We start from the raw sequence: 24,065 nt of genomic DNA, 5'->3' as shown, positions 1-24,065 counted from the left end.
TTGGAAATCCTTGCTGATGCCCAGTTTGTTTTTGACCACCTAGGAATACTAAGTCAGCCTTAATTACTGTGATGGTTGATCTCAGACTGGCTGACAATGTCAACGGTGTCTGTGTCTCAATTGTATTAAATCTGTCACCTGCATTTGGCACTGTTAACCACTCTATTTTTATCTCCAGAGTGATACTGATTTGAATTGCTAAGCTGCTATCAAGTGGTAAACAACTTCTTTGTCAAACTGAACTTAACACATCTTCCAGAGTTTTCTTCACTCAATATGGAGTGCCCCAGGGCTTTCTCCCCACTTTTCAACCTCTGTGGCCCCTTTGGTAACCATCATCCTTTTCTGGACTCCAATGTTATACTTGTGCTAATAACGCACAACTGCTTTTACGACTTGAAAGTAGAGACTTAAGAAGCCATACTCAAACAGTGTCACTTTAGTGAATCAAGAATTTAATGAGAACATTTTTAAAATTAAACTCTGAAAAGACAGGCTTTTTTAAGTGCAGGACAACAGACCTCTGGAGCAGTAACTATTAGCTCAAGGAGAGGGGACAGTGTCCCTAGTCAGTGAAAGTAGTGACGAACCTGGGAATAGGATTGATGCCAATCTTAAAACATCAGTTGGCTGCAGTGACTTCCGGTTGTTCTTCATTTTAAAAACCAAAAAGGGTTCAAGCCTTAAACACACCTGGTCTTGCAGAGACAGGGTGAAAAATAGCAGTAGTAGTTTTATTAGGCTGAAGGCTAGGTTATTGCAAAGCCCTGTATTTAAGACTTGCTGAGGGCTTGATGAAACTACTGCAAACTATCCAACATCATGGTGGCAGAGGGGTATGGGAGCATCCAGGTTAGGCCACGTGGCTCCAGTTTTAGAGAATGTACCCTATCTGCTCATTAAGAAACGAGTTGCTTTTAAGGCTCTGTGTTTAACTTGATTCTGTGTGGAAATTATCCACATAAACCTTTAGCCTGGTATGGTCCTCAAAGAAATTTGAGGTCTTCAAATAAATGTTGTGGGATAGTTTCATGCTGTAGGAGGACTGAACCTAAAACGTGTGCATTTGGTATCTCCCCCTCCTCCCAAGTTATGGTTTTCCTTTCCCTTAGAAATCCAGTTTTAGGCTAACTAAACCTTTTTTTTAAGTCAAACCTGAAATGTGTATCTGATTTATTGATATCTTTCGAAACTTTATTTCTGGGCAGTAGGCGAGTGAAGTTTTTGTCTCATGGGTTCATACAGTGCCTTAAAAGCCTCTGGGGGATTTTCTGCTGTCAGTTCCTTGTGACATCTTCTCGGTCTTCTCCCTAGCCTGTGTTGTGCCATGAATAAATGTAGCATTGATGACGCAGGCTGTACCTTTGTGGAGACCTGACTTATCTTCTGGGTGACGCAGCAGCGTGGAAAATAAGCACTAGAACTCAGAACAGCATGGACCAGAGGGAAGCGAGTGAATATGCCGAACAAAAATGAAGACAAAATGAGACTTACTTGCCTTTCTTTGGCCATCAATAGCTATATTTCTCCTTTTGTCTTTTCCATTATGGTGAAACGAAAAATCAACAAACGTTTGTGTAAATAATTAAGAGAAAATGGAAAAGAACTCAATCTGCCCTGCCTTCTCTCTTTCTCTCTCTGTGAACCCATCCTTTATCACCTACTTCTTGGCTAATGTTGGACTTCACCTTGTCTTGTCGGGTGTGGTGAGCACAGGAAGTCATTACATATAGCGGACGTGTATTGTCTTTGTGATGATAAAACGTTTTGCAATCCCATTCTGACGTCGCCAGGTTGCATCAGCATTTACCAACTTGGCCCCGTGCCTGGCTAAAACTGATTTGTTTTGGTCCTGGTCACGTATGGGGAAGGCGGCTTTTATTTTGGTGTCCTTTGCTCATTTTACTTAGCCAACAGTGTTGTAAAAGAGTTCCTGGCTTGAAAAAAAAAACAGTTTCAGACAAATGTTTTAAATCTTATATGTGGCTTTTGTGCTTTCAGAGACAACCCACGTTAGTTTATTGAACCCATTATTTCTCCCAGTATCATGAGATTGGAGTGTATTTTTTTCTAACGTACATATCAGTGAGGCACGAGTGGCTTGGGGTGGCCTAGAGTCATGTTGCCTCGGGTGGCTGACCTGCAGTTTGTTTGCTGTTACGCTGTGGCCTTCAGCCCAGATTCAGCGATTAGTGAGAGATATCTCTGCGTCCGCCGAAGCGTAGAATCGAGCTCCTTGCACAAAGGGGAAAATCGCTGTGCATTCCCCAGTGACAGCGACGACCATTGTTTCACGGCTGAGCCGGGACTTTTCCTGGTGCTGTGTGTATGAGAGAAAGTCAGATCCCAGGGACGTGGCGTTTTTTACGAACTCTCGTCTAATAAGCAGGCCGGACTTTCCTCTCTTTAAAGCACCTTGGTGACTGACCGAGGGGTTATATTTCAGAAACGTGTACCCGTCTGTGCTGAGCATCGAGTTACACTTGACCTGCGGCCTCTCTTCTGTGCCTGGACAGAGCTAAGTGACCCCGAAACTTGAGCAAGGTGGTCCAAAAACAGCAAGCACCGACCGGTTCGTTCGTTCGTTTGTGCAAGAGTGGTGCACTTGATGCTGGCGAATACGGTATCTTTTGCCTCCGGGCGGGTGCCGCTTTCACGTTCTCACTGTGCCTAAATCACTTGTTAATCTTAGTGGAAACATTCAAAAGAACGGCCATAGTATTCCAATAGCGCCAACCTAGCCAAAAAGCCGCGGAGCGCTGTGCTTGGTCAAAGACGAGCATAACGTTAACCAGTGACAGGAAAGGTAGCTGGGTTGTGGACGTCACTGCTTTGTGATGTAGTGTTGTATGTAAGCTCCCTACCCGGATGCTAAGCCTTGCTGCACAAGTACATAATAACCCTTCCCATATTTTCACTCTGCCTTTAAACAGTCCGACAAAAACGGAAAAGTCCTCGTGCTCACGGTTAAAAATCCTCTCTCTACATTCTTCTAATTCGCATTTCTGTTAAAAAGGCAGTCTTACATTTGTGTTCATGTTAGTGTCCTATAAACCAGTGTGTGTTGTGCTAAAAACCCAGCTTTGTCCAAGTGCTAGCCTACTAATCAAATCTTGTGCTGTACGGTAAGCAGCTTGAATGACCTAGTGCTGACCACACGGGCCCTGTTTTAAACATGCCTTGATGCTCTTCAGTTCTGGCCACAGTGAATGAACACTTCAGTCGCATTGCACTAAAGTAATAAGAAGAAATGGCAGACAGAACATCGTTACATGTTAGACTTTACTGTTGCATGTTATTTGTAAATACATATACACACCTCTGGTAGCTTCATTGAGGAATAAGTGAAGTGGACAATCAAATGCTGCTTGGCATAAAAAGTGTTTTAGCTTTTTCCGTATTTTTTTCTCTCACTCACTCACTGTATACTGAGGGCAAAGGTTTTGAAAAACATTGCACATAAGAGAATGTTCGTGTGAAGCACTTCTTTCTTAGGCTTACAACACTAGCCACTTTATCCAAGCAAAGCATGGTTATCTGTTTGCTTGTGGCTTTGCTGCTCCGGAGGATTATGCAGGAGGATTCGCTCTTATTCTGGGAGTGGAGAATGTCTGCAGTGAAGAAGGGTCATTTAGTATTGGCGAGCCTGAAGGAAGTGAGACAGGGTTACTGGGATACTGTTTTCCCTGGGAGTGGAGGAACAATCTTCTAGTTACTTTTATGAGTGAGAAAATGAAAATATTTTACAGTGGTATGAAAAATATATGTACTCTATAGAGCAGTGATACTCAAAGTACGGCCTAGGACCGTATGCGGCCCTCCTGACCTTTACATGTGGCCCCCTCCTCAACAGCAGCGCTGAGCTGCCGTTTACTCGACTCAGCACTAACATTAAAAAGATGTTAAAATTAAAAGACAATGCAAACGCAATAAGATGATGAACGGATCTGGATTACATCCATCATCGTTATTTAGCTTACATTCAGACCCAGCCATATGCAAATCAGTCTTGAGCCTGTTCCTCATGGGAACAGTCCAGCCGAACTGCCACGCCACGTCTTCCCTGGAATGGAAACGAGCATCCTGGGAATGGTTTCGTGGTAACACCCCTCATCAGCCATGCTCCAATGAATCCAGTGGCAAAGTGTGCAAAGCTTGCAAAATTAACACATGCATTTATTTAAAGGTTAATTTAAGTTATAGAAAGGAAGTAACTAGGTGCCCTGTACAGCTTAACTTTCGATCTTTTTTTATTTTTAAATACATCTATTTTTGAATATATCTTGCAGCAAAAGTTTGATAGTCTGTTCAAAATTCATAAAGTGTATTTAATTCACAACGGAATATTTTCACCATAATACAGCAAATTATATAAGTGCTTTCAGAAGTATTTTTTTTAAAGGTGATGGATTTTAAACATAAATGTAGAAACATTCATACTTTATCCCACCCTGATAACCATGTCAATAGTGAACTACTAGGCAAGCCAGTTATGTGCTCTCGTTGTGATACGCAACACATACGTATTACTTTACGCGACGCTCGCGCACTTGCGCGTGACGTCATATACGTGTTCGACTCGTTAGTAGTTTCGTACCCAGCGTGTGCACACTATGGGGGCCGCGCTGAGCGCCGCGCTGGGTGCGCGACTCCTAATTTTACCGTAAAAATAAAAATAGCACCTATCACTAATTTCTATTCTCCCCAGGGACCCCATTCCCCGGGGCTCATATATAACGTTGGGGACCGTGGGGGGAGCCCCAATGCCCCCACGGTCCCAGCCGGCTCCCCGCGTCCTTCGGGAGCCGGCATGGTTTTTCCACACGGGGAGCTGCTAACATGCAGCTCCCCATGTGGAAAAGTAAAATGGTTTGCATTTTGAAAGAGAGAGCAGGTTTCCCTGCTCTCTTTTAAAATCTAAACCAAGTTTGCTATGACGGGGCGGGAGCCTTGGCTCTCGCCCTGCCATAGCAAACAGCAGTGTCCTGGGGGTGGGCACCCCGAGACACTGCAGTAGCCGGCCCTAGGGGTGTGGCGGGCCCCAGGGCCCTCGAGGGCTCCAGATGGGGGGCCACGCGGCCCCCCTCCATAACATACAAAGCCCCGGGGGTGGTGGTCCCTGGGGCTTGCGGGGGCCTTTGAGCCCCCCCAACCATTTTTGAGAAAGCCCCAGGGGGTAGCGGTCACTGGGGCTGGGTGGGCCTTTGAGCCCCCCACCCATCTATTTTGCTGGGAGGGTGGCGGTTGAGCCCTCCCACCCATTTATGTTGTAGCCCCAGGGGGTGGCGGTCCCCGGGGCTGGGGAGCCCCTCTGGGCCCCCCATAAAATGTAAAACTTTTGCCCCCGGGATTTGGCTCCCCCGGAGGCTAATTATTAAAGCCCGCGCTTCGTTTAAAATTTTTTTTTTTACTGCATGATCCGCGCACCCTGCGCGTATTTCGTCATTTAAAAAAAATAAATAAAATGTTTACGGCCCTGGGGGTCCTTGTGGGACCCCCTAAGCAGGTCTAGAGGGTCAGGGTATTTCTACCCTGCCCCTTTATGAGTTTTACACACTAGTTCCACTGATTTCATCAGCCTCTCTTCTACCGAGGCACAAAATGGCTGCCAACACTTCCTGGTTTGGAGTGTTGACAGACAGTTGCCAGCCAATTAGCATGAAGCTCGTGATCGGGAGGGTGCGATCAGGGTGCGCGGATTAAGCACGGCCATAGATATATTTTTGATTTTGGTTTTCTCAGGAACTACTGAATGGATTTACACCATTTAAGCAAAAGGCACAACTCTGAACCAAGGTCTACTTTTCTGCCAAATTTGGTGTAATTCCGTTCAGCAGTTCGGGCTGTAGCTGCGACTAAAGGTCCCTATGGAAAATTGCATGGGAAAAACACGTTGTGGGACCCCCCTTTTTTTCGGCCCCCGCTTGACGAATCACCCCGAGACTTTCAGGATAGGAGCGGAACGGAGCGGGCCACGAGTTTGGAAAATTTTGCGAAGATTCGTCAACCGGCAGCCAAAGTAATTCCAAATAGAATGTTGCGGATTTCCTATGGATAATAGGTCCTAACTATTAACTACCTACTGGCGACCTCCAATAGGTTATATATATATATATACACGTAGGTAGGTAGGTGTCTGTCTGTCTGTCTTTACCCTCGGGCACCAGATCGCTGATGGTGCTCAATTACAGCGCTCGGCAGCGCGCTGTTCAATTACTCTGACTGTTCCTTCCTGATAAAGGACTCCACGGCAATCCGGTGCAAGTAAAAACGTTTATTTTGTCTGCCTCAGCAAAGACAGTTACTCCAACGAGTTTCGGTGCTCACACGCACTTTGATCCTGACCAAGTTGCGTGTGAGCACCGAAACACATATGTATGTATATATGTGTATGTATGTGTAAATATTTATATGTCAGCAGCACTCCATCTTGACATTGGCAATTCCACCCAATAACGGAGCACGTACCACAGTTCAGTGCAGATTAAAGAGTTTTATTCAGCTTGGACTTCTGCAACCATGACGCGTTTCGACCCGTCAAGGGTTTTGATCACATGATATATATATGTATGTTTATGTTTGTGTATAAATATATTTATTTATTTTTGAGTGGTTTCAACTATATATATATATATATATATATATATATATATATATATATATATATATATATATATATATATATATATATATATATTATCTACTGGCGGTCGCCAGTAGATAGTTATAGTTAGGATCGTGTTTCCATAGGAAATCCGCAACATTCTATTTGGAATAACTTTGGCGCCGATTGACGAATCCTCGCAAAATTTTCAAAATAGGTGGGGCGCTCCGCTCTGCACCTTCCCTGAAAGTCTCGGGGGGGGGGTTCGTCAAGCGGGGGCTGAGAAAAAGGGGGGGTCCCAAAACGCGTTTTCCCCATGCATTTTTCCATAGGACCTTTAGTCCAAGCTACAGCCTGAACGGCTTAACAGAATTACTTGAAATTTGGCAGAGAGGTAGTTCTCAGGTCAGGGATGTGCCTTTTGCAGGTCTGGTGTAAATCTGTTCAGTATTTCCTGAGAAAATAGCATTTAAAACCATATATATATCTATAAGCGCGCACCGTGCGCGTACGGTAAAAGTTACCGTACGCGCACGCTGTCGTGCGCGAGCGCGATTCTGATTGGTTATTAAATCTTAGTAAACATTCGAATCGGTCGAAACCAGGAAGTGTCGGCCGCCATTTTGTCTCTCGCAGTCTGAGGGGGTGAAAAACAAAGGTGGAGAACGTGAAAAGGGGGCACGGTGGACAGTTCCTGACCCCCTAGCCTTTGTCAGGGGGTCCCAGAAGGACCCCCAAGGGCCAAAATTTCCTTTAATTTTTTTGCGAAAAATCGCGGAGTACGCGTAGTGTGCGCGTACGGTAGAAACGGAAAAATTCCGCGAACTGCGTAACGTGGGCGCACGGTGCGCGAAGCGCATCGTGCGCGTACGGTACGCGCACGGTGAAAAACCTTTAAAAAAAAAAACATAACGTAGCATTTAAAAAAACGTACAAATTCACTGAAAAAACCATAGGTTTCACACACGTTATAGTTAGGAATTAGCATTTAAAAAACCTTGCAAATTCACTTAAAAAACCATAGGTTTCACACATGTTATAGTTAGCTGGACATTTCACTCGTGAAAAACCATTGAAATTCCCCCGTTATAGTTAGTGCAGGCAACTATAACTCACGCGACCGCATTCCTCTGCTGATGACGTCAGATATTACATCACTGATGACATATGTGCCTTTCTGAAAAATAAATATTTCTAATATATGTATAGCTAAAAATTAATGGAAGAAGACATGGGTAAATAAGTGTCTAAATACAGTGATGTAATATCTGACGTCATCAGCAGAGGATTGCGGTCGCGTGAGTTATAGTTGCCTGCACTAACTATAACGGGGGAATTTCAATGGTTTTTCACGAGTAAAATGTCCAGCTAACTATAACATGTGTGAAACCTATGGTTTTTTAAGTGAATTTGCAAGGTTTTTTAAATGCTAATTCCTAACTATAACGTGGGTGAAACCTATGGTTTTTTCAGTGAATATATATATGTATATATATATGTGTATATATATATATATGTGTGTGTGTGTATATATATGTATTTTTTTTGTGTTGGGTAATAACGTTAGCACAGTTTGATGAATCGACTCCTTTCTGGAAAGTTGTGGGGTGATCCTTCAAGCAGGAGCTGAGAAAAAGGGCCCCAAACACGTTTTTTCTATCCAATTACCTTCTGGAACTTTAGAAACACCTACAGTAAAAATGGCTGAACAGCATTGCACAACATTTAACAGAAAGCTAGACTTTACCCAGATAGTGGTGTAAATCCATTCAGTAGTTTTTGAAAAATGAAAGTTCAAAATGCATAGATATTTCAGGACGCAATCATACGAGACCAGCAAATCAAAAGAGAAGATCTAATTAGCTGCAGTCTTTTTTTCCTTATTTTTTAAAATTAAAATCCTCCCCAATTTGCCCTCGGGTCGGCGCGTTTTTAATTTTATATTACATTTGGGAAGGGGGTGTGCTTAGGTCAAACCCTCCCAAAAACCACCCCCTGTTCTCGGAGGAATGCCCATCCCAGGGATAATAAAGCAGGGGCAAAAGGGAGGGGGCGCTGGCCTCTCCTACCCCCGCATTGCAGTGTATTGCTCCCACTCACCATGACTGGGAGAGTAGGGCATACACCACAGCTGCACTCCTTGCCAGCATGGAGCAGGAAGCTGCCTGCTCCCGCCACCAGCAAGCTATGTGCTGGCAGGCCGGATCTGGCTTTGTAGTTCAGAAGTTGGCTCCCTGCGCTGCCATTAGTTATTATTATTTTTTTTTTAAACCTCTGGGTGCTCTAGATGGGACCACAGCACCCAATTGGGGGAAAAAGCAGGCCCCTGGATAGGCAGCTTGAGAATTGGCTCCCCGCGTTACCATTAAGAAAAACAAATACAAATTCTGGATGCCCAGGTGGGTCGGTGCACCACACTATAAAAATTAAACAAAGATTAATATTTCTTCCCTCACTTTTTCAGTAGAGGAAGCGGTGAGGCCGTTCATAAAATATTCACTGCACTGCTGTTGCCATGAGTGGGCTTTCTTTTCAGAATTCGAGTTCTTGTGGCGCAACAGTGAGGGTCAAGCACACCACCAACTTTCAACTAAGTGTTTTGGAAAGCTTCAGGGAACCTTCAAACTGTCTTCATACCTCCAAACAAGTCCAAAATTATATTTGGGGTCCCAGAAAGTAAGGTTTTGATCCTGATGTCTTGTCCAGTGTGATCTGTGACACTGTTGTGATCACTTCGTCTTCATTTCACTAACCTGAGATGTTGCTGTCAGTTTGCATTTCACTTTCCATTATTGTGAGGTAACATGAGTAATCTTGGAGTTGCCCAGTAAGGTCGATCCTGAAATGGGGGTTTGGTGGGGGGACAAGGCAGGATTAACTCACATTATTCCCTGCCCATTTCAGATTTTTGATGGAAGGCACTCAAAACTTTCATGACTCGTTCGTGTCAGTCATATTTCAAACCTATTACAGATGGTGTTTCCCAAAGTAATTGCCTCAAGTCTAAAGACAGCAGTCATCATGCAACAATTTGCAGAGATTAATCAAACGCAACTGGATCTCTAGAACCTTTTGGGCAACCTTTTTTTTTTCTTATGCTCCCTGCCACAACCAATCAATAAAATGTGCCACAACACGTCTCCTCTAACCATAAGCTATCCATGCCATTGTTTGAGGATTGGAGTAATGATAGCATTGAACAGTTAACAAGAACATCGGACTTCCTTAGATGCTGCTTCAGTCCATGCAAGGCAGAATGTGAAAACACTTGATTTCTTGTGAGGTCACCAAGACCTTTATCTGCAGCCATGCCTACTTTTAAAGAGAATAGTTCGCTACTTCAAGTCTCATTGTCATGCAGCACTTGCAGCAAAGTGGGAAAGCAACAGGTTTCAAAGGATACTGAAGCACTGTATGTGTTCAGGTAAATAACATTACTTATGAACATCATGTGACCTCTGCAGTCTGCGGCTGAAGAAATTCTTTTTATTAGAATGGGTTATCTCTCTCCAAGAAAGGCGTAGCCGCTCTTTTGTAGTTAGGCAAGCTGTTGGGTCAAGTCTCTGAGTACGAGTTGGTCATCGAGTGGAAGGTGATTCAAATATTTCTACAAGCATCTGTGAGGACGTAAAAATCACTGGTAGCCTTTCAGGCTTGGCACTTTAAAAAGTACCACTGATTCAGGATACCCTATTTTTGAAGTCACAGTAACATTTCTTGATTCTGAGTAGGACATTGCCATGCAAAAGCCATCTGTTTTCTATGCGCAAAATCTTCCCTTTACTTTTTCTTCCCGGTGCTTCATGATGTGAAAGTAGTGTTTACTTATCAGTTAGTGTTGAGCTCTACATTGAGCTATATATTCACTGACATTGTTTTTAATTTTGGTCGATATATTTGGCCCACCAAGCCTTCATTATTTAGCCCAATTAGAGACACCCCGGATATACTACATGCATTTTCCACCATTTATAGCAACATGTACCCGTCCTGGAGGATGCATCGCGCAGAAATCGATGCCTATCTAGACAAACGGGATTTTTTTGCTGCTCACGTAGAAGACAATGACATTAGAGAGGCAACCATGCAGCTGCAATCTGGCAAAGCCACCGGACCTGATGGTATTCCCTCTGATTTTTATAATCCATAATTGGTACGTTATTACCGATCCTGAAATCTGTATATCAGGAGGCGAAGGAGTATGGTATACTCCCAACCTCCATGAGGGAAGCAATGATTATTACTCTGCAACCGGGGAAACCCCGATAACTGTGAATCTTACAGACCTCTGTCACTTCTCAACCGTGATGCCAAAATTCTTGCAAAAATACTAGCTTAATCGCCTTACCCTCCTAATGACGTTCCTGGTCAGACCAGACCAATCAGGCTTTATCCTTGGGCAACCCACATCGCACAATTTGCGCACGCCTTTTGTGCTCTTGAAGGACATACATCTGGATAGCCCAGCGGGGGAGGCATTTTTTTATGTCACTAAGGCCTTTGATTCATTAGATTGTGATTATTTAACAATTGTACTCCGGCATATAGGTTTCCTCCTTTTTTTATTTTGTTTTTTTACATGGATAAGTCCTCCTTTACTCCCAACCAACTACCAGGGTGAGGATCAGTGGTACTAGCACAGCTCCATTTGCCAATACAAGGGGCCCTCGACAGAGGTGTCTGTTGACGCCGCTGCTCTTTGCCCTGGCAGTGGAGCCACTGGCTGCCAGGCGTCGCAAGCATCACAGTGAATATGCACTTTGATACCCCTCTAGATACTTGCTAGTCTCATTTTATGCAGATGATATCACGTTATATCTATGAGATCCCCAAGAAAGTTTGAATGGGATACTTTGTGAATTTGTTCTTTTTGGTGGGCAGGCAGGCATTCAAATCAATTGGGAAAAGTCCAATTTATACCCCCAAACTCCAACTATATGGCAATTTACTCCTGATTTTCCATTGAAATGGTGCGGCTCAGAGCTTTGATATTTGGGGATTGTGGTATCTAGAGACCAGGATGAGCTGGTCGGAGCAAATAATGGTGCAGCTCTCTCCACTATAACTGATAGCATTACTTGTTGGATTTCACTGTCTCTTTCTCTAGCGGGACGTGTCTCGCTCTTAAAATGCCAAAACTTTTACTCAGTATTCCTCTATCGCCTGGAAGTCACTTCATTAAAGATTTAAAAACGCAAATAATACGACTGGCTTGGGTGGGGAAGCAACCACGTCTTCAATGGAACGTCCTCACACAGCCTCTCCCCAAAGGGGGATTTGAAGCGCCGGATATGGAACTCTGCTATTTATGCGCCCCGGCACACTGTGCGATTCATTGGTACAAGCCTAACCCTTTTTTGCTGCACTTGGCTATAGAGCAGGGTTATATGGCTCCCATAACCCCCTCTTCCTTCCTGGGTTCACGGGCAGACTGCTGCCTTAACGGACTCAACAGTCGCGTGCACAACAATGGCATGGTGCAAACTGGCTAAGAGACTTGGCAAGCCCCTGCTGTATTCTCTTCTAATTCTGTTACCCCATCACCTATCTTATCTGGTCCCTCATGAAACAGCCTGCAGCCACATTCTCCACAAAGTTAGGGCTCTCAACTGGGGAGACCTGTACTCTGACTTCTCTTTTGACACCTGAGAAACACTATTCGCAGAGGAAGCGCCAACACCATTGGAGGTCTGCCACTATATTCGATTAAGAAACCATGTAAAAGCTGCCACTCCTGACTTTCCCGGGAACTCCCCTCTAAAGACACCCAGACTACGTTGCTCAACGCCGCAAATCTGAGCCATCTGATTTTCCCTTTTGTGTCAGACGCTCAACTAAAGGCACACAAAGTATTGTGGTGTCACACCTGCTCCAGGTTGGAGCTGTAGTTGGGGCTCCCCTTATGGATAAGCATTTGCTGTTTTTGCTGTGCACATGGCAGGGCGAATTGTCTCAAGCAGTAGGCTCTGTATAATCATTAGAAGCTCCTACATAGAGTATTCTATACCCCTGTCAGGCTACACCAGTACAGTCTCTGCCCGGATGATAACTGCCCAATGCAGCATGGCAGACTTTCTCCACCTTGCCTGGGCTTGTAGCCCGATACAAGGGTACTGGAGGGAGATTTCTACGGCTCTCTCACTCATGATCGGACAAAATGTTACCCTCACTCCACTCATAGCCTACTGGGACACACTGGAGAGGTGGAAGCTAGTGTCAGGAAATATGTAGTTCTCAGCCTCCTACTGGCTAAACGTAGGGTTGCATGCAGATGGGGAAGAGGGCGAGCACCGAAATTTAAGGAATGACTGCAAGACTTAACTTCTTTGCAAAGATCTACTAACTACCCATGGTGGACTACGACCCCCTTGCTCTAGGCCCACGGATATCTGGGAACTCTTACAAACTTGTCTCCTAACCCAACAAGCATTTGCAATGCAATAGTCTCGCATTTACGCAAGTTTGAGCTATTGGCATTGTAAATGACAATGCCTTTTATTTATGTTTTAGTTTTTTAAAACATAAATAAAAGGCAGTGTCATTTACAATGCCAATCGCATAAACGTGTGTAAATGCGAGACGTTTTGCATTGCAAATGATTGTTTCTTGTCCAACCTCCACATCTCAGGCAAAGCTACGTCTGGAATTCTGCTTGACCAAACAGCAATTTTTGCAAGAAATCATGTATTATCGGTTTTTGGCATGAATGCAAGATTGCAAAACCTGGCTCACTAAATTATTGTGTCTCCAGCTTGAGAAAAGCAGATCGAAAAAGAGATTCCGACCACTCTGTTAAGCTTCATCGAGTGCTAAACAATTTAAACATGCAAAAAGCCTGGGAAACCAACTCTTTACAGCAACTGTTCAAAGTAATACTAAATTATCAAACTTGTGCTATTTCATTTAAACCAGACTTAAAATTCGTCCAATCGCTAAAACACATCTGCATATTACTATCTCCCCAAAAAACACAATGCAGACTTACCTGGCAGAAAGCTCTTCAATGAAATCTAAAAAAAAGTTATACTAGGACTTTGTTCAATTTGACACTGAGAGATCCGTCAATATTGGAAATATCAAAGATCATCAGCTGCCTGAAGGCTGCGTGCTCAATAGAAGGAATCTTTGGCTCACCTTCGATGCTGTGTTATTGTTTTCATGCAGAAAGAAAAGGACTATTGCTCCCAGCCTTTAGCCTGCTGGTGATCAGAACATGTGCTGCTGCTGTTAAAGCTTGCTTTAACACAGCAGACATGGCGCTGGTTTATGGCCTGGCAAAATGTACAAAGATAGCGTAGAGTAAACTGAACACATACATTCAGCAACCAAAGGTTCTTTTTTAACTGTCCTAAACTGTCCGACACGTTCGCCTACATCTCTGTGTTGCAGTATATCCTCAGCATGAAACTAACTAATGCGTTTTGACTGTCAGTTTTGCATTGATTTGAACTGTGTAATGTCATAGACATTCTAATGGTTGCAAATGTGCCGAGAAGTACAATGCAACTTTTTTTTTTTTTTACAGCTGTTCAAAAAGATTCACATAATCAAGGAAGTGTTCCCTCATTTGCAGTAGTGTGTGGGCCCATTCAATTGAGGCAATGCTTTAGATTTTGCACCCGTAGCATATTACTAATGCTGGGCTTTGGGGCACAGAGACTCTTAGGAGCAGCCCACCAAATATCACTCACTGGGGGCTGCACTGACCATCTTGAACTCTGCTTCGAGGGGATCTCTGCTCCCTCCAAATGTAGGACAATCCATCAGCAGCATTTTAAAACTGCCTCTTCTTCTTACGCTGCTGCACCCTCTCCTGTGCAATAGGGAATTTGTAGAGTTCGTACTTGCTCTGGAGAGACCGAACTGTTTTTGTAACTAGGTACAGCAATATGGCTGTGAGAGGGGTCACAATCCTCACACGGGGATCACACACCTGTTTAAGAAATAGGGCACACAGCTATTTAATTCAAAACGCCCATGCACACTTCTTCTGACTTAACTAAATGCGAGAGAGAGAGAGAGAGAGAGAGAGAGAGAGAGAGAGAGAGAGAGAGAGAGAGAGAGAGGAGAGAGAGAGAGAGAGAGAGAGAGAGAGAGAGAGAGAGAGAGAGAGAGAGAGAGAGAGAGAGAGAGAGAGAGAGAGAGAGAGAGAGAGAGAGAGAGAGAGAGAGAGAGAGAGAGAGAGAGAGAGAGAGAGAGAGAGAGAGAGAGAGAGAGAGAGAGAGAGAGAGAGAGAGAGAGAGAGAGAGAGAGAGAGAGAGAGAGAGAGAGAGAGAGAGAGAGAGAGAGAGAGAGAGAGAGAGAGAGAGAGAGAGAGAGAAGAGAGAGAGAGAGAGAGAGAGAGAGAGAGAGAGAGAGAGAGAGAGAGAGAGAGAGAGAGAGAGAGAGAGAGAGAGAGAGAGAGAGAGAGAGAGAGAGAGAGAGAGAGAGAGAGAGAGAGAGAGAGAGAGAGAGAGAGAGAGAGAGAGAGAGAGAATATGAATGAATATATATGCAGCTTCTGTGTGTTGCCTGCTGTTACAGGCAATCTTACTTCAGGCGAGCTATTTCACTCACTTGAGAAGACAGTTCTAGGGCTGCTTTGGACACTGTGTTACAATGTCCTTCGTGATCCTCAGGAGATTAGGAACAGCCTCACAGTAGTAGGCCCTGCTTAAGTGATGTGGAAGTACAATTCAACTTAGACACCACATTACTATCAATGAAGAATGGCGTGTTGTTGCTTGTTGGGAGTCTCACATTCAGGCCCCGCAAGGGGGTGGAGAATACGTTTGTTTTAGTGAACCTGCAGTAACATCTACTGTACGATTTAAGTTGAACTTTCTTTAGGTTTTAAAGTGTTCATGCAATTTACGACTGTATTTTAATGGTGTTCTGAGATGCACAGCTGCTAAGATGATCCACGTCATCTGTGGCATCCTCTACGTTTCCTGCGTTTGTAGCCAACATTACGTTTACTTCTGTGACATGCAGTTTCACCAGTAGACAGTGTGCGACAAATAGACATGTTGACAAAATCACAAATAGAAAGAAATGCGAGTTTATAGATTATTCGAGAAAAAGGGTGCAGTTTGCGTTCTCATACAATCATCGGAACAATGCCATGTCGTCCTTAACTTTGGGAAAACAGGCTTGAGCATCGGCTCAACATAGTGTGATTCTGGGCAAATCACTTGATATCCCCGTGCTGCCTACCAAAAATGAATGTGTCCTTGTGTAACATAACGGGTGCTCATGTAAAGCGCTATAATTTTTGCTATATAAAACTGCACAAAATACAAATAAAAAAGCACGCAAGTCGTGTACCTCAAAGCCCCAGCCAAAGGAATTTAGAGAAGAGAGAAAGAGCGGCTTGTGTGACATGGGAACGGAAGGTCAGCGCTGCCGGCTCTCTCCTTCCCCGTGGCCTGATAAGGTTTTCAGAAGCGGTGTCCTTGCAATGACGGCAGCATGGATGCTCCGGCGCGTAGGCCATTCTGATCCTGCAAGCCTTGGAGCCATCTTCGGATTGCAAGGTATGCGAGACAGTGGGCAGCAATGCGGGAAGAGGGCCAGCACTGTGGTGACGCTGCTTTGTTTGGAAGTTTCGGCACCGTGTCCGCGAACACTCTATGAACGGGTGCTCATGTAAAGCGCTATAATTTGTGCTATATAAAACTGCACAAAATACAAATAAAAAAGCACGCGAGTCGTGTACCTCAAAGCCCCAGCCAAAGAATTTCTTCACCCTTCAACCAGTGCGCCTCCTTCAAGCGTTCATTCAGCAGGAAAATTTATTGCAAGCGGAACAGCAGGTAAAAGCGGGTCTGAGTTTATTTTTTGCATCGTCCCGGCTGCGCGTTTCAAAAGGTGATAAATAACGATGAGCAGCCGGACACTGCCGGTCTGATGAGAGGCTCAGCTGGTAACTCGTCTCAACTCCACGGGGTGAGTCAGTCGTCAAGATTTCTCTATTCTGTTTGCTGTGTATTCCGAAACGTTGTCACATTATCATCAGACCGGCAGTGTCCGGCTGCGCATTATTTATCACCTTTTGAAACGACCGGGCAGTTCTCACCGAGTTTGTTTACACAGACTTTTTTCAGGTTGGCCCCTGACGCAGGGACTTCCCAGTCCCGAAATGCATCGAGCTCACATGAACAAATGTTTATCTTGTGTTATTATACTTAAATATGTACAGTCATGCGATTAAGATTGCAAATGTGTATACATTCACATATATCAATTGAAAAATTTACATATCACATTGTCGAATTGTGTTGTTTTATCATGAAATAATGATGGACATATAAATTAGAAGCATTGTCAAAATTATGGTTTAATGTTTTGATTGTTTGTCTCACATGAGACTTGGGTATTAGTACCTAGTGAACAGTGCACGGCACTAACAAGTTGATTAACTTGTAAAAGTCTTTGTTAGATGGAAATGAACATATCTTGAGTGTTGTCCCAACTGCATTTTTCTTCATGCATAATTTGAATGTTAACATTTGGTTTCATGACCACTGTACTCCCTATTAAGGCTTCATAGGATGCTACTGTTGGTTCATAATATAAAGATATGGTTACATAGAAGACTTAATATTTCCTTGCCATTTCTTTTTTAGCCGTCCAGTTGAACCAGTCAAAAAAGATGGTACAGTAGCATTGGCAACGCAAGCAGTGACGACTGGAGCATCTGTACCAGGAACAGCAGTAGGCACCAATGCAGCCATAACCACAGCCACCACCACTACCACCACAGCATTGTCAACAAGATCAACGTCAAAAATAAGAGCAGATGAATGGAAGGATCCCTGGCGTCGATCCAAGTCCCCCAAAAAGAAATCTGGGCTCTCTGCCTCTCCGAGCAGGGGTCGTCGGCGTCGAAGGACTTCTGGTTCTTCTGGATCTGGCTCAGATTCTTCTAGGTAAGGTTTCCAGAAAAATGTTGATGGTCTAAGCTTAATCCAAGTTTCCAGTTATTTTACTCCCACTACTGATGTCTCTAACTATGTCTTTACAATAGCTTATTATCTCAGCTGGAGAATATATCTACTTCAATAATGGTGAATTGAACAGCCAGTGCAGATCCTAGACAGCCTTCACATGGATAACATTCCTTACACCTCTTACTGGAATTTCAGTATATCGGGGATTAAACATGTTACAGGGATTAAGCAACATGTAGTTGATTCTGTTTGTCTCAGTTATATAACAACCTATGTAGCATGCTGAACCCTGGTAGCCTAGGCCGGCAATAGTATTCATAAAGTTAGTTATGTTCCCTGTTGTTTTCCTGATTTCCCGAAACCCAGTTGAAGACCTGGATGATCATTCATCTAGATTATTAGATAAAGAAGATAATATTGGGTAATGCAATGTTCTTAATCTGTTTACGACTGCCCTAGGGGGCCAGAAGTCTGTCAAAGTGTTACTTACTTCAAAGTTGCAATACTGGTATGATGATTGATATGTTATATAATAATTTGTTTTTGGCTACCATACTGTATGGTAAGTATATATTGGTAGTGGGAGATTGTAGCACAGCCAGTCTCTAGGAGAAAGGTTAATGAGGTAGGATCATAGTTTGAGGATGAGCTAGTGAGGCTTTACAAGTAGTATTCCTGAAAGCTAAGGTTTGATCCTGGGATGTATTTTTAGCTAAAAAATAAGAAAATATTAAGCATGTTTACCTACTACAGTTTTGATAGTTTCATGAAGAAATCTTTAGCTGAGACTAGTGCCAAAATTAATCCAAATCCCATTTTCATAAATACAAACCTTCACCTACTATAAAAAGCCTATACTTCCTTCAGCAATTCTCTACAATTTGCAGCGAATGGTGGAACATTAGATGGGCTTCTTTAGTCTTTGAGGAATTAGTCCTTCATATTGTAAGACTGATATTAACTTCCATTGACAAAGCTCTGTCTGTAAGTTCTGTTTTGTATATTGTTCACTATCACTGTTGTGAGCTAGTGATGAAGGTGAAGAATCCCCTGATAGTCAGCAGCAAGAAATTCGGCAAGTGGATTCACAACAAATTGGTAGGTACTGTTAGCTGCTAAGGTCCACGTATTAAGAATCATAAAGTTGAGTAGCAGGTGATTTAACATAATGTAGTCAAGTACAAGAAAAGGATTCTGAACTTATGCAATAGCCTCAATTCTGGTAACTACACCTCCAACGAAGGATGGTTTGTCTTGTGAAAGCCATCAGTTACATACATCAGCAACAGTCCTAAAGTTAGCAGGTTTGTTTAGTGCATTATGTACTCAGGTCAAGGAGATACCATCCTCATTCTAATGGGGGAAGCTTTGTAACTTTATTTATACCCATATAAGGATCCCGAGTTTTGAAGATCATGTCGGCCAATCCCATGGCTAAACTCTGATTCTAACAGTTTATGAAAGTTCTAATGAGACTACCAGTTTGATGTCCGTATTTATACATCCAGATCAAACTAGGTTTATTCCAGGCAAATCTTGACTACTAATACACACTATCTTTAAGTGGCCTTGATTATTGTTGGAGAACAAAATCCACATTAGAGGTTTTGTTTTTGGATACTGAGAAAGCCTTCAACCTGGTGAACTGGGGTTCTCTAGTATTGAATCTTTCATAGATTCACATGCTTGTATCTTCCCCGTCGTCATGGTGGGAGTCTCACGGTAACAGAATGACCACAGCAGTATAAGAAAAACTGCATAGCAAAATCCCATAGGGAATCATCTTATTTGGTAACCAAATCTCATCATTATGTGGTCCAAGACTCAGCCAATCGGATGCTAGCCCTGCCCTCACACTCCCCAACAGAGCCTTCCTGCCTCAGATTTCCAACCGCCTTCGTGTGAGGAGGAGTCTCCCTGAGCTTTGCTCAGTTTTGTTCCTGTGTGAACTGTTGACCTCTTGTTCATCTAGAATTTCCTTCTCTTTGCTGGATTGAGGTACTGTGCTTCATATTTTCTTGCTTACTATGGCTGAAAGCTCTAAAAAGAGGCTCTTCAGGCCCTGCAGATCCTGTGGAAAACCTAGATTGTTTTCTGAAGACCCCCACAAGGACTGCTTATATTGTCTGCACCCAAAACAGGTGCCTAAAGACTGTAAGCACTGCAGAACTTTTTCTGCGAAAACCCTGCGTGACAGGGAGGCACGTCTTCTGCTGTGGCTTCAAAAGAAGAAGGTCACTTCAGAATCTGACTCTGAAGAGGAATCTAAGTCTTCAAAAAAGAGGAAATCTTCGACTTCGGAAGATAATACAGAGCTAAAAAAGCAAAAGACAAAGGGGCTCCTTCGTCTTCATTACCTCATACTCCTCTTAAAAAATCTACAGAGTCTAGAGAAGTCTCCTCAGCTCCGTCGACGAAAATTGGGGCGTCGCCGGCTGTGATTGCTTTAAAACCGTCGACGACTACGTCGACAACGACTCCGTCGACGTCTACCATTTCGACGACGACAGCGGCATTGACGGCGACAACTAAGACCTCGTCGTCGAAGAAAGGCTCGTTGACTATCTTGTCGACGGGATCCTCGTCGAGGGCCCCATTATCTTCGTCGGCGAAGACTTCGTCGTCGACGACTACTATGTCGACGAGCACTATGTCGACGATAATACAGCTTTCCATGTCGCCGAGATCTCCGTCGGCGACGAAGAAGACTAAATCTACAGATTTTACGGCCTGGACGAAGATTTCTCTGCTTCCTCCTTCCAATCTACTAAATTTGCAGTCAGAAGATGAAGAGTCTTCAGGAGTGGCTTATAGTCTGTCCCAACTTCGGATTAAGAGTCAAGAAACGAATGAGGAGGAATATCATGAGGTTCAGGAAGTCTTCTCTTTTCAAGATCGCCCTCCACGGGATTCACGAAGATATGAGTCATTTCAGCAGCCTTATGACTACGAGGAAGAGGAAGAGCCTCAGCCTACTAGTAGAGAGGACTCTATCTCAATGCCGGTTTCCTTAGTGACTGACTTGCGGCTGATGATAAATGACTACTATCGGCGTTTCCCTGACGCTAACTCTCAAGCGCCACAGACGGCAGATAAGCCTGCACAAGTACAACCACCTCATTCTTTTCCTAAAACTACCTCTCAAAAGATACGATCTCCACCAATTGTGACAATTCGAGACGATTTGGAAGACCGTGACGCCGATCATCCGGAAGAAGGAGAACTTCTTCAAGATACGCAGGTTGACGATGAATGGGACCAATATACTCTCCCAACTACTCCGTCTCCATCTCCGACACCGGCGCACTCTCCGCCGCAAGATATAGGAGGTTTCCATGATATCATGGAGAAAGCGTCAAAACGCTTTGAGCTTCCACTTTCAGTTCAGGAAGCCGAATGTTTCCTCTATGACTTTAAGGAGGAATCACGCAAATCTATTCGGTCCATACCGATAATCGCTCATATTTGGGAGGAAGGATTGAAAATAATGAGGAACCCGGCTTCATTGGCTGCTTCAGTTCCTCGAATAGACAAGAAATATAGAGCCCCAGAATCGTCTCTGGCCTGTTTGATTGGTCATCCACGACCAGAATCTGTGGTGACGCAGGCCGCCCAAAGGAACTCAAAAAATCTGGTTTCTACATCGGCAGTTCCCCCGGACAAAGACGGAAGACGAATGGATGGCGCAGGGAAGCGTTTTGCGGTGATGGCAGCGTCTTCCATAAAGGCTACCAATGCGTTAGCCCTCATCAGCAGGTTCAATAGGCAGATGTGGTGCGATATAGCACCCTTACTCGCCCATCTTCCAGAGGATAAAAAAGAAGCGGCTGCTATTCTGAAGGATGGGGCTAGGGCGGCCTCGGAATCCATAGACATCGCTATGGATTTGTCCTCAGTGGCATTTCGACAAAGGGCAGGTGCAGTAGCCCTGCGAAGACAAGGATGGCTGAAAGCCTCTTCGTTTAGACCGGAGGTGCAGGCTAAAATAGTGGACATGCAATTTGACGGAGAGAACCTGTTTGGAAAGCATGTAGATGACGCCCTCCAAAGCATTAAAACTGACACAGATACAGCGCGGGCGCTGGGATCTCTTCAACAGGGCAGGTTTCAGTCCTTTCGGAGGAGAGGATCACGAGGACAATTTACACAGAGATCCTCGTTTCAATCGAATAGATATCAGCCATACAATCAGCAGGGATATCGCCAATACTCAAACAATCAACAATTTCGATCCTCAAACAACTATCGGCAACAGTCCAGAGGAAGATCATCTGCGAGAGGGAAATCGCAGCAATCCAATCAACGACAATGACTTCATCAACACATCCGCCACTTGTCCGAGAAGCAGCTGACATTACCTGACTTCATTTTACCCAGTTTTAGATGTGATTCAGCATGGCCATACTCTGGAGTTCGTACAAAAGCCTCCAAATCAGCCTCCTATACACAGGAGACAAGAACATCTATCAGCCCTCAAGCCAGAAGTTTTAGCGTTACTACAAAAGGAGGCGATAGAAGAAGTTCCGCGGCTTCAACGCGGGAAAGGCTATTACTCGCATTTCTTTCTCATAAAGAAGAAAGACACATCAAAATGGAGGCAGGTAATGGACCTGAGAGGTCTCAACAAATTCATCCAAAAGAAATCATTTCGAATGCTATCCCTGCAGGAAATACTTCTCCTGATTGGCAGAGGAGATTATTTGGCATCCCTGGACCTCTTAGATGCTTATTTTCACGTCCCAATCCACGTAAACCACAGAAAATGTCTACGCTTCATGGTGGCGGGGCGTCATTACCAATTCAAAGTATTGCCTTTCGGACTAAAGTCGGCGCCGAGAATCTTTACAAAGTGTATGGCGCCAATAGCGGCGCACCTAAGACTCCAAGGTCACCAGATTTTCCCTTATCTGGACGATTGGCTCATAAAAGGAGGTTCGTTCAGAGACACCCAACACTCTCTTCAAGTTTGCATGGATCTTTTCAATCAGCTAGGTCTCAGAGTCAACCTAGAAAATTCACATCTCAGACCCTCACAGTCCGTTCAATTTCTGGGAGCTCTAATTTGCAAGGAGGAGGCCAAGGCTTATCCATCAGAGGAGCGTATTCAAAAGATCATACAGTTGACAACACACTTGCAAATAAAAAAGTCAGTTTCAGTAAGAATCTACAAGTCATTGTTGGGGATGATGTCCTCTTGTATCCCCCTACTTCCAAATTGCAGCTTCCGCATAAGACCTATACAAGGACTGCTAGACAAGCAATGGCTTCAGTCGCAGGGATCCTTCGAGGATCGAATAGTGATCACTCCTCAGATCCGAAACGCCCTGTCATGGTGGAAGATCAGGGATCATTTAACGGAAGGACTGACTTTTGAATCTCAGAGCTACAGTTTCGTAATGATGACGGATGCTTCACTTCAAGGTTGGGGAGCGCATCTCCAGGAGCTCGAAATTCAGGGCCACTGGTCAAAGTCCGAAACGCAGCTCCACATCAACTTGCTGGAACTAAGGGCCGTGTTCTTGGGACTCAAGGCTTTTCTTCCCAAGATTCGCGGATCTACGGTTCTTGTGAAGACAGACAGCTCAACGTCTATGTTTTACCTTCTAAAATAAGGGGGTACAAAGTCGAAACTTCTGTCAAAGGAAACACAAGACATTTGGAAATGGCTTCTAGCTCACAACATCTCGCTTCAAGTGCAGCATGTTGCAGGGGTAGACAACACAAGAGCGGATATTCTGAGCAGATCTTCCGAGATCTCTCACGAGTGGGAACTGAATCGGAAGCACCTTTCCAAAGTTTTCAAGGCATGGGGCACTCCAAGGCTAGACTTGTTCGCAGATCGCCACAATTCGAAATGCAAAAACTTTGCAAGCAGGTTTCCGCAGAAAGGATCGTGGGGCAATGCGCTACAGCTGTGCTGGACGGGGATGTTTGCGTATGCATTTCCACCCTTTCCTCTAATATTGAAAGTCTTAAGAAAGATGAAATCAGAGCTGTGCCATCTGATTCTGATTGCCCCAGCGTGGCCGAGACAAGCAGGGTTCTCAGAACTTCTCAGACTCTCAGCGACACCCAGGATACAGTTCCCATTAGTGCAGGATCTGATAACTATGAGCAACGGACAGATACTGCATCCAAATTTGAAATCGCTGAGCTTGTCAGCATGGAACCTCACGAGCATGAGTTCCACCTGTTAAAGATCCCTCAGGAGTGCAGAGAGATTCTCTCACGATCCCGGGCAGTCTCCACAAACAAAACATATGCGGCTAAATGGAAAAGATTCTGTCAGTGGTGTGCATCTAACGATTTACATCCATTTCGAGTCTCGTCGGATCAGATTCTTCCATATCTGTTGACATTGGCCAAATCTGGACTCTCTCATATGTCCATAAAAGTACACCTAGCCGCTATTTTAAGGTACACCAGAGTTCCTGACCGACCATCTCTTTGGTCCCAAAGAGTTATTAAAGAATTCCTCAGAGGGCTCTTCAGAATGTTCCCTTCAGTTCGAAGACCAGTAGTGCCATGGC

General features: G+C 44.2%; 1 protein-coding gene across 1 annotated transcript in view; it reads left to right on the top strand.

Annotated features, from left to right (window-relative positions):
* ZC3H18 (zinc finger CCCH-type containing 18) overlaps window positions 1-24,065 on the top strand; it is a 537,339-nt gene that overhangs the window by 338,530 nt on the left and 174,744 nt on the right. Inside the window, exon 8 of the mRNA XM_085638957.1 lies at window positions 17,212-17,514. Coding sequence (XP_085495083.1) covers window positions 17,212-17,514 — 303 coding nt within the window. The remainder of the gene's footprint in view (window positions 1-17,211; window positions 17,515-24,065) is intronic.

Source organism: Triturus cristatus, chromosome 12 (assembly GCF_964204655.1).
Source record: "Triturus cristatus chromosome 12, aTriCri1.1, whole genome shotgun sequence".
NCBI classification, from domain to species: Eukaryota; Metazoa; Chordata; class Amphibia; order Caudata; family Salamandridae; genus Triturus; species Triturus cristatus.
Note: the sequence above shows the minus strand (reverse complement) of the source record. Positions and strands in the feature narration are given on the sequence as shown.